The sequence below is a fragment of the Ailuropoda melanoleuca genome, chromosome 5 (assembly GCF_002007445.2).
Source record: "Ailuropoda melanoleuca isolate Jingjing chromosome 5, ASM200744v2, whole genome shotgun sequence".
Taxonomy (NCBI): domain Eukaryota; kingdom Metazoa; phylum Chordata; class Mammalia; order Carnivora; family Ursidae; genus Ailuropoda; species Ailuropoda melanoleuca.
Genome location: NC_048222.1, coordinates 128,419,694 through 128,431,791, shown reverse-complemented (window position 1 = coordinate 128,431,791; position 12,098 = coordinate 128,419,694). Strand labels below are relative to the sequence as shown.

Genomic DNA, 12,098 nt, shown 5'->3' with positions numbered 1-12,098 from the left:
ACATATATATGCACACACAATTTTATATTTATTTACCTATATTGAAAATCTTGAATTTATACTGATAATTTCGATTTCAGTTCAATACAGCAGAATTCATTCTCATTTTCTTTATTTACATATTTACAACTTCTCTAATAGTGAGAAACCTGGCTACTATTATCCTTAATTATTTATTTGATCAGTCTTCTAAATATAATTCCCCTTTCCTGTCTCTGCCCCTTTTCTTCCAGAACAAACATACTCCTCACCTGTCAGGGTGATGCCACCATCTTCCTTTCCTACCACTCCCCACCTCTTGTAGCACCCTCCTCATCCCACTGACTTTAGCAACCTCTGTTGGGCTGCTCTTCCCCACGTGTACTTTTCTTACTGCACTAGAGCTCTGACACTGAGTACGAGACCACCCTGTCGCCTCAATTCTTTCCTTATCCTGTTCTGCCCCTCCATGTTCTTCCTTGACATCTTGCATACTCTACACCTGGCCACATCTTACCCTTCCATGAGGATACCTGGGCTTATGCCCCTGGGGCTACAGGATTCTGTATAATATTGCACTGGGCGGCCTTCTCATGCAGATACTTTCCTTAGTCTGCTTTGCTTCAGTACTCCATGCTGTTCTACTCCTTTGTATGGGAACTCTCCATATCATACCTTGTCCAGACCCTACAGTAATGCCCTTCTCATTCCACTCAGACTGTGACAGTTCGTCCCATGGGGAAGTTCTCCTTACCCTCTTGATCTCTGACACCTCATGTTAGGTGCCTGCCGCCAGTACCCCTGTGCTGATTTCCACTTGTCCATCTGCGTTCCTCCCAACCCCCCTCCAGCCAGAGGAGATAACTCCCTTAGAACAAAGTCTCAGGACCACCAACATTGTTAACCCTCAGTAGAGCATCACACTGTGACAATAACAATGATCCTTTTCAAAGTGTCCATCCATTCAGCCTCTGTCTGAATCTCCCTTCAGATATCTGCCACTTAGCACTTCATCCAGCTGATAGAAAATCTCTTTTCCCTTCTTGCGTCTAGGAATTTTAGAAGGGGTACGAAGGATAAGACATGCACACTTCTAGTAATAAAATTCTATAAATTTTTACTAACTGGCCGTCAACAGGAGAATCCCTATAAAAGTGGCTCGTCTCCAAGCGATACACTGCATATCACTGATTCAGAGATGCACATTTTTTTTGTTGTTCTTGGGGTTTTTTTTTGACATTTAACATTTTTGAATGTTAACATTTTTTCTTTCTTAAATATCTAAGTATCATATATTGTATGAAAAACAGTAGGCTTTCTTTTTTATTGCTTACCTAGCTGCTGTCTCATGGCACATAGTCATCACATCACAAAAGTCATGGGATATTAAAAACAAAACAAGGTGTGCCTATGTGGATCATTCAGTTAAACATCTGACTCTTGAATTCAGCTCCCGTCATGAGCTCAGGGTTGAGAGATTGAGCCCTGTGTTGGGCTCACGCACTAGGTGTGGAGCCTTCTTAAGATTCTCTGTCTCTGTTTCCCTCTGCCCCTGCCCCACCACCCATAAATAAATAAATAAATACAAAACAAAACAAAACAAAAAAACTCTGTTGTCCTGAGAACCACAGCTGTTCCCTTCAGACACTGGTATAAAGTTTGTCCTATAATGCCAAATGTCTTTCTCAGCTGTGGGAACTTTCTCTCACTGTACTCAGTTAAATCAAAGAAGAGCATGTTTGGCCCTGCAGATTCATATAGTTAGTGTCTACATGGCCAAATCAAGTGAGAGCAGAGAGCTCGAGTATGGCATTTATATAGGAAACACTCAGGGACTGTAAGATAATATCATGGACTACATGACTTCCAGTCCATTCTCAGGAATTATTGTGGAATCATAAGAAGAATAGCCCTGAGGTCTTATTTCTTGTCAGAGAGGGATATTGATCCAGTGGACTGGGATCCAAAATGACATATAGACCTACTCAGAACCAGCCACTGGTTAGATCTGGGAATACATGGATGGTATCTCTTTGTTGGTCTTCCAAATTAGACTGTTCTATCATCAGTGCCTAGCACTACACCTGATATGTAGAAAAATATGCATTGACAGGTAGATGAAGAAAAAGTTAAACTGTTATGTTTAGTTACAGCCTTTCCTTTGCATTGATGGTGGTTTTTGGAATATAAAATGGCTTAAATATTTGAGGGACGAATAACACCCAATGAAAATAAGGATGCTAAAGGAGCCAATTTAGTTAAGAGCAGATTTTAATTTTTTTCCTCCTTTTCTTCTTTTATGTATTCATTTTCTCCTTCATCGGAAGACATACATGTGGTTGCATTTACAAGGACATTGACCAGTTGTTTTCTTTTCATTCAGGGGCCCGAATTAATGAATAAATATGTTGGTGAATCTGAAAGAGCCGTTAGAGAGGTAAGATGATCATGCGTTGAAGTGGAACTCTGAATGGGGGATCCATCCTCTGTCCTTCTGTATGGTTTCCATTTTGTTTGGGTTATAGATTCTGAAATTTGCAAATCCAAATTCTAGTGGTATATTTGTTCTTCAGGCAAACATTATTTTGTTATTTAAAACTGCGATTTCAATCATCTACAGTACTTTGTCTTTGTCTTTAAATATCATAATACTGTCAGCCTTTAGTTTTACCAAATAAAGATTTTAACAGCTGCTATCATTTCATTAAAAAAAAAAATATCTGTGCTTACAAGAAATGCTTGATCTCAGAATGAGATTTAAATCCTTTAAACTATGTAGCTTAGTATATGAAAATTTCACTGTACTCTCCTTATTTTAATTATTTTACCTTTGTCTGGTGATTTAGACAGTGCATCCCTTACGCAGATTGAAAGCCACTGCCTAATTGATAGGTCACTCATTCATATTGCGGAAACTGCACAACTGGTAAATTCGTGCAAAATCAGGGCACTTGGAGTTGGGTAACTACAGTGATTTGACCACAGGTCTTGGCTTTCCTAAGCATAGGTTGGCCTGCCTCACAAAGACATCCTGTATTCTTACAGAAGCTAAGCAAGGACGCGGACACACAAACAACAATGGAATGGATGGTCTCCATTTGTGAATACCTGGGTGCCAACCCAAGAGTATTAGAGATTGGAATACTTGGTTTCTCATCTAAGAAAAAATCTTAAGTTACTTTTTGTCCTGTTTTTTTTTTTTCCTTTAAAATGTAGACAGTGGTAATTGTAGGAAACATTAACAACAACGGTATCATCATTGGGTAAAATAAGAAAAAGGCAATGTTTGTTAATATTAATGTTTTGGTAATTGTTCTTTATTTTTATGGTCATGATCCTCGTGACCAGAAAATGGGGGCCTGGGTTACAGATAACACACATTTGGATTTCTTTCTGCCTGTGCTGACTTTTTCTAGCCCATTTCCTTGTGTTGCCCCCGTGACTAGCTGGCCAGTCCCTATTGTTGATAGTCTGATTAACTTCTGCTCTAATCAGTCTGTGCTCTTCCAAGGTTTGGTCATTTTTCTTGTCCTGACTTTACTTTCCTGCACGGTCTTCAGAGAAATGAGCAAGGAGTGGCTTTTGGGTTTATGGGTATTTTATATGCTAAGCTATAACTGATTTTACATGTTTATGATTTTTCTTTTAAACATGTGTTTATGATCATTAATAATGGCTGGCATTTACTGAGCTCTTACTATGTTCCAGGCACTGTGCTAAATGCTTCGCATTCTTTTTTTAACTCAATTCTTAAAAGAATCTTCTGAGGCAAGATTTTATCTCCATTTTCTAGATGTGGAAATTAAAGTTTAGAGAAGTAAAGTTACCGGCCGAAGGTCACAATTGGACTGGTTGACTTGCACATAAATGATTTAGTTCATAGTTTTCAAACTAAAGCCAACTGCAGAATTTTCTGAAGTTTGCTGATATTTGGCTAATGTGGCACTCTTTTCAACAGATCTTCCGAAAAGCGAGAGCAGTGGCCCCTTCCATTATTTTCTTTGATGAACTTGATGCCTTAGCAGTTGAAAGAGGCAGGTAAGAAATATTTAAAAGGACTGCTATTAAATATTGGCAATTATATTGTAAACAGCATTTCTTATACAAATTTTATTTATTAATACATTTGGCCTAAATAAAAACAGTTTTTAAATTCACATAGTTTTTTTCTCTTATGCCCAACTATTTCATGTTATCATGTCATAATACTTTCACATACATTTTTTTTTAAACACTGATATCCATTTGTGGCATTTGAGTTATTTTTATAGCTTATTATTTACAGTGATCCCTAGTACTGCCTGTCAAAATTTGGGTTGTTATATACACATGATAAAAACTGTAAACAGAACTCCATTAAGAACAATTATACAACACGGTAAAACCAATTATAATAAAAGGTGTTATTTTACAGAATTTAGTATTCTTTGGATTATGTTTCCTAAAATATAGTTACAGTAGAATAAAAATTAGTATTAATAGTTTTGTTCCTGAATCTCAGGCAATAAGGATTATTTATATCATTTCAAACAGATGTGTGTATATAAATATATATGTATACGGATGTATATATGTGTGTGTGTATGCGTGTGTATGCATATGTCCACATATATCAGGCAGAACTGTTTACAAGTATGATTTTTTTTCCTCTGCAAATGTTTAGAGGTCCCTTTAGGGATTATATATTACAAGTACTTCATGAGGAGAATGTTAATCTGTGTGCTTTGTGCATGCCTTCTTAATGTATATATTGATTAGAAAAGTTTTGCCGTTGATATTTACAGTGATGGTAGAAGGCACTTTGTAGGTCCCCAGTATTAAAGTCTGTAAGAGGCATTGGTGCTCTTTTCCTTCCTGGGTCGAGCTGCCTCATCAGATGAGAATATAAACTGTCATTAGGAGACTATTATTAGGAGGTAGTCTGCCCAGCTCTTCACTCTACCCATTTGATATCCTATAAATACCTACTGGTCTTTTAATTTTGAGTTGAAGTACTTGGACTCTTCTATTACTACTGAGGTGAGGTGTCACAAAAGATTGCAAATAGCTCAAGTTCACCTTAACTACAAGAGAAGAGAAAGGGGCCGGAGAAGTTTGCCGAAGCAGTGTGACCTGCCACATTTATGTGACATCAGAGACATTTTTGGAGTCTAAAAAAGGAGCAGGGTGGGATACATTGTTAAATATGAACCAGAGGGGAAGTAGTACATGTAGCAGAATTCTCATAAAATGCTTTTGAAATAAAGTGGTGTGAGAAACCAGACAAGACACTTGATAAGAATATCCTGTGTTTGCAGGCAATTTGGCCCAATAGGAATTTGCAAATATTTTAGAGATGCTAATGATGTGCAGCCTCCAGATGTCATTTCCCCTAATAGTCTTCATCATATTGTGAATTGTATACCTCCCTCCTTCAGTGACTTGTTCAAACCAAGGTCAAATAAATTCTGTGGTGTTTCCTTTGTATAGAAAAATTTTGGGTCAGGTTCACTGATGTTTCAGAAAACAGCAATGAGGGGCACCTGAGTGGCTCAGTTAAGTGTCCAGCTCTTGATCTCAGCTCAGGTCTTGATCTCAGGGCCATGAGTTCAAGCCCCTGGTTGGGCTCCATGCTGAGTGTGGAGTCTACTTAGAAAAGAAAAGAAAAGAACAGTGAGGCTGATAAACAAACATGATGCTAACGGTTCAAAGTAGAGACTTCGGTTGTACCCCAGCTAGACAGGGTACACTTGGATGCATATATATTTTGGAGAGGAGAGCTTTCTCCTGCACAGTGTCTAATTTTCCACTTTGATTCAAGTGCATTCTTTGGTTCGGGCCTGATTTACTCTGGGCCAAGACACACTTGAGCCAGCACCTTTAGAAAAGAAAAGAACAATGAGGCTGATAAACAAACATGATGCTAACGGTTCAAAGTAGAGACTTCGGTTGTATCTAAGACAGTAAGTCTTACATAGATTGTTTTTTATAGCCATAAGAATCTCAAAGAGTGATACTTTGTTTTCTCTTCTTCTTTTTCTTTCAGTTTTTGTTTTTTAAAATAGTGTGATGACCATCATTGCCTAGAAAGTGTTTTATCTATTTAGAATGCTGGCACCTAAAAGTTAAAACATATAAAACCTCCATATGTATATTTTTGTTCTTCACCTATTTGAATTGGACAGTGCCTAGAAATTGAAAAAAAAACAGCTAATGATATAAAATTCCCAAGATACTAAACCAATTTTATGCATTGTTAAAGAAATAGGAAAATTAGATTTCCATAAACTAGGAGGCATTTCTACATAATATTGGGCTATAGAATAGTTACTGCTTTAATTTGTTCATTGTTTTCATGCTTTCTATGATAACATTAAGGTCAAACCCATATGACTAGTTCAAAAATGACAGTACGTAAAAACACTCTTCTTATCAAGATTTTAATTTCTAAACTTAAAATGTTTAACAGATTGAGCAGAAAATTATGATATTAGTCCCTATTATCCTGTGTGTGTTAAATCAATTATTTTGACTATTTGAAGTTATTCAAATTAGCCATGAAACTGAGGTTTGCAGCCAGGAAGCACACTGCAAATAGAGCATAGATATATTGTTTGCTTAGCTTTAGAAATACTTGTGCTTTCAGAATGAGAGATTTTTCATGCTTATAAAAGTATCTAATTACAACCACTATTTTCTCCTGCCTGTCCCATTTAAATTTCTTTGGGATTTGAAAAATAAGTAAGCCTGATGTTTGCTTCTTTTTTTCTGAATGACATTTAAATTATGGGTGTTTTGAATTCATATTGTGAATTGGAGAAAATGTTATAAGATTCCCTTTATGAAGTGCTTTAATGATAGCTATAAGATTTGAGAAAATTGAAAATGCTGTTAAAGTAACAGAGCTCTTTGGAAAATAGATATTATATCAGGGAGTAAAGCACTGAGATAGGGAAGAGATTTGAATTATACTGGGCTAATAATTATTAGGTAATATTCATTTACTGCTTGTTATGTCCCAGAAACTGTTTTAAGTGCTTTATAGGTTAAGAAAAAACTCACAGAAAGACCCCTACATTAATGCAAAGTAGGATATTTTACAATTGACACTTGGCTCCAGTCCTCTGCCTCACCTCCCAACTAGCTTAAATACTTACCCTTTTCAGGGTCATAATGGGGAGGAGAGAGCAAGCTGGACAGTAAATCATCAGTCAGCCTTGTCTTAGGCAGCAGTCCTGTCCTCAGAAGTGGAGAGATACAGAGCCCGTCCCCATATACTGTATTCTCTTAGTCTAGTCTCCTCTGATAGACGAAATGGCCACTGACTAACCTGGAGATGCCTAGAAGAACTTGCTCTGTCTAGGACATTCTTGCTAGTCACAGGATCCTGAATCATCCCCATTTGCTGACATCGATTGCCTGGTATGCCAAACCTCAAGCAGGATTAGAAGAGGTTCAAAATTAGCAACTTATCTCTGGAGCTGCAGAGGCTCATCTTGTTTGTTAAATTAACTTTCAAATAATGTGACTTTCTTTATTTGGACCTCACCCACTATGTTATGGTCTTTTTTTTTTTTTTTTTTTTTGTTTTTTTTAACTTCTAATCATCACAACAACCTTAAGAAGTGTAGATCCTATTTTCATCTCTATTTTACAGGTGAGAGAGCTTAGACGTATAAATACATAAATGCCTTAGCTCAAGGTCATATATCACTAAGAACAGAGCTGGGATTTGAATTTAGATATTTTGACTCCAAAGCAGATACTCTGAGCCACTTTTTGAGTCAACTACCATACCACAGATTCTAGGTTTCTAGTTATAAGTAGTTAACTAACCTTTCAAGCTTGTATTTATTGTGCATTTTCTCTGTGACTTACTTTAGTAATGACCCTGTTTGTCTAACTGGGATCTTGTTACATTCCTTTGCAGGCATTCATTCATTCATTCACTTGTTCAGTAAATATTTACTGAACACTTAGTCTGCAGCAGGTTTTATGTTGGGGATAAAACAGGAGCTAAGGCAATTTCTTTAATTTCCTTAAGCTCTCTATGCCTTTGTTTCTTTATTTGTGAATTGGAGATGATAGTACTAACAAATTTTAGGTTGTTAGAATTAAATATACGTAAAGCGCTTGACATAGTACCTGGAGTTTTAGTAACTGCTTAAAATACTTTAGTGTTTCTTATAATGTCTGCATAGATATTCTACTACTAATAGTAATAATTTCCATATAGATAGAAATATCGTAATAGACATAGAAATGAATCCTGTCCCAATAGAGTTTACATTCTAGTGGATGAAACTGAAACATTTGGGAAATTAGGAAAAATGTTCTACAGATGATGGGCACTATGGCATTATGTCAGTAAAAGATGCCATTAGTTGTAAGACACGTCATTATTGTATGTACCATTACTGATGGAAAATGTAGCCTTAAACTGTGATTTGGTGCCAAGAAGTCACCGACTCCAAGTCGCATCTGATTTCAAAAATTTAAAATATGAGAAAAAATTGTATCTTAGAAATAGAAGAAAGTGGGGCATCTGGATGGCATGGTCACCAAGAGCGTCTGACTCTTGGTTTCAGCTCAGGTCACAATCTCCTGGGTCTTGGGATCAAGCCCTATCTTGGCCTCTGTCCTCAGCGTAGAATCTGCTTGATTCACGCGCACGCATGCACTCTTTCTCTCTCTCTCGCTCTCTCTCTGTCTCTCTCTCTCAAATAAATAAAATCTTAAAAAAAGAAATAGAAGAAAGATAGTAATTGTTTTGGGAGAAAGAAGATAATCTATTCTGTTTTATAAAAGCAAAGCTATTAAATATAAAAAATGTTCGCGGTATGGTTTTATGACTACAATGTAAAAAGATTAAATATATAGAAAAATGAAAAAGATTACGTGTCCGTTTAAAAGCTGACTGAATGATAGCTTCTGTGAGGTGTTGGAGAATCTGTGATAGTAACTACTTACTTGTTACTGCACTTAATCGTCCACAATTGGTATTTGGAGTGGTTGGGGTTTTAAGTGAGTTCTGAGCCAGCTTTCATTGAAAATGAAGGTTTCAGACTTAGCAGCATTCTGAAAAAAAGCTCTGAATTTCAAAATAACGATCAGGAAATGGAATACCCTCTTTTAACAGTATATCCAGATTTCAGGTAAATTTCGTGAACTCACGACACTAAGCACTGTAGAAGAAATTTTTGTGGATATCATTTCTCTAAATGACACTTTCAAGGAGGGTTATACATCTTTCTAATGTGATGTTTATGGTAGTTCTAAAAATTTCATAAAATCATAAAATTTTATAGCTGAAAAAGTTCTTAGAAGTCATCTAGTGCAACTTTTGTTTTCAGAGTAACAGAAGCCCCTAGGTTTTAAGACAAGAGGCACACAATTCCTTTGTGGCCTGGGCAAGACTGATTTCATGTCTTCTGATTCAGTGCTCTTTGAACTGTACCACCATTGCCTCTTATACTATCAGGATTGGAGATAGAAAAAGTGTGTTTATGTTGTAGTAAAAATTCTCATGTATTTAAATATTTAAAAAGTATTTTTTATGTTTAAAAAACTCTAACAATAACCAGTTATTAAATACTTTGAACCACTGTTTTGTAAATCTGTATTTCAAGTTACTAAATTAAATGCCTAGTTCCTGGTATGCTGAATTTCCTAATTTATACTTAATTGCCTCAGATATAACAGTTTTCACATTTGTAAACTCTTAATATTAAACAGAAATGCTGGGGAGAAAAGAGCAAAAGAAGAAATGCAAAACGTATAACATTTTTCACTATAATAGTTCCATAAAGTCTAGCAGAGTTCTATGACTATTTTTTGTTTTGTGTTTTGTCTGTGTACTGTGGCTGAATACTATACCACACATTGAAGGTATGACTTTCCTTAGAGAGATGGTCTGTTTCAGCATTTTATTAGAAATCGAGAATTATTTTTTTTGTTATTATAGGACACATAGGTCTCTTATTGTAGTTGTCTTTGAAATGAAAAGTTGCTTGTGTTTTATGTGCACTAAGAAAATTATCATAGGTAATGCCTGTGTTCAGAGTAGTGTGTGTTTGGCTAGCCTTCTTTAGACCTTTCTTAGGTCTCTTCCAAGCATGAATACTGACTACGGTGGTGTGGGCAGTAGTTTTAAGAAACAAAGTCAGATGCCTACCATTTAGAACTCCATGACATTTAAAAATGTGTACTAGAAAAAATTTAACTTGGATTGATGAGAAGCTGGTCTGTAATATAGAAATCATATGAAGGGGCAAATGATGGAGCATTTTATTTTTTTGAAGGAGTTGAAAAGGAAATATATATGTCATTTTTGTGAAAATTTTAGTACTGAAGAATAAAATCGGTTTAATCACTACCATCACGGCAGTGAGATTTTCTTAGAATAGTGGTTTGGTACACATTTTCTGTAACAGGCCAGTTGGTAAATATTTTCGTCTTTTTGGTCCATGGTCTCTATTGCAACTCTTCATCGCTGCTGCAGTTGTGCAAAAGCAGCCGTGGAGAATATGTAATCAAGGAAGAAAAGAGTTGGCTGGCCACATTTAGCCTGTGGCTATAGTTTACTGACCTATTTTAAGATATCATAAACATCCCTTCGGTCCATGGCACTGCATGACTTTTGAATAGGAATAATTTGGGAAAGGGGCTTGACTTCTGAAGGGAAAAGAGAATTAATGTTTTAGGAAAGTCTAGCTTCAATACTTTGTACAGCTGAACATCTTTTTTCCATTGTTGTGTTGCCTATCTCTAGCAGATAATAAAGTTTTATAAAATCATTTCATTATGTTGGTGATTACACATTTGTTTTTAAACTTTTTCTTGGAGTTGGTTTTGATTTCCTAGGATGTCAGTTTTATGGTTTTTGTTTCCTACTGCAGCTTTGAAAGTCAGCCAAGAATATTTCTCAGCCCATAAAACATTTTCACTATGCTATTCTCCAGCTAGCTCTCAATGATCTGTGGAAATAAAGGGCAAAAGCAGCATGGGTAATGGGAATCCAAAGAATTTCCTTCACCTAATCATCAACATTAAATACAGCCACCATTTCCTCCTATAACAAATAGCAAATTGGACAAGTAGGAGTTTCACTTCTTTCTGTTTAGAAGTGCCAGTTGGAGGTGTCAGTAATAAGTTTTTGAATATGAATATTTTTACTAAAAATAATGAATTAAATAAGTTTATTTGGGGACTACACAATACTAACACAGAATACAGAATTTTAAAACTGGAAGGATCTCTCTCTCTCTATATATATATTTTCTAATTCAACTCCCTTGTTCATACATGCCAGTAATTAGGAAATCCTCAAGGGAACAATGTTTTCATGCTCTTATCTCAGATGTCTAGCATAGTGCCTGGCAAAGAAGTACCCAGACATTTATTTTTTTTAATAAGAGAATGAAGGCTTAGAGAAAGTAGAGATTAGGTTCACTTAGCTGGTTGTTACCGGAGTCTGACTTCACTATGTTTTAGTGTCCTCTGTGAACCAATTTTCTTTTAAAATTAAACACTGAGACTGTCTTTTGGAATTTTCTCACCTGTCTTATGTTCATAGAAACACCATCATCTTCATTATAAAGAACCATTTGTAAGCTTTGGAATATATTCACCTGTCAAAGAGCTCTAAAAAGAATTAAATGATGTGCTAAGTGATACTTTTTCAAAAAAATTCAATAGTTTTTATAAACACTAACTCTGAAAGTGGGTCTGGACTCAAAAAACTTTGTCAGTTGTGCTAAGGATACAGAATGATAAATATTCTTTATAATGTATCTGATTGCAATGTAATCAAATGATAACAAAGGATAGCAACAATAATGAAGATCTTATTTTTTAAGTCCATGAGGAGACATTTTGAAAAAGATTTTTGCCATCCTTGGTATACTAATTAATTTTGTAGAAGGGTCACCAAGTTACCCTCTACCCAGAAGGCCATTCAGTAAGACTTATTTTATTGTAGTCGAACTCACTTTAATCAAGTTTTTTCTCAAGTAAGCAAGCGCCCAAGTCTTTGAGTTCCAAATCCTAGGTGTCTGTAGCTATACTTTAAGCATATAAATGAGGATCCTGAATCAGTAGCCATCCCCCTCCACACACACACACACACACACACACACACA

The 12,098-nt window shown here is 35.9% G+C and overlaps 1 protein-coding gene across 1 annotated transcript in view; it reads left to right on the top strand.

Moving 5' to 3' along the window:
• The window catches only part of SPATA5 (spermatogenesis associated 5), a 341,316-nt gene that overhangs the window by 94,866 nt on the left and 234,352 nt on the right, over positions 1 to 12,098 (top strand). Inside the window, exons 12-13 of the mRNA XM_034661740.1 lie at positions 2,255 to 2,416; positions 3,938 to 4,017. Of these exons, the coding sequence (XP_034517631.1) occupies positions 2,255 to 2,416; positions 3,938 to 4,017 (242 nt within the window). The remainder of the gene's footprint in view (positions 1 to 2,254; positions 2,417 to 3,937; positions 4,018 to 12,098) is intronic.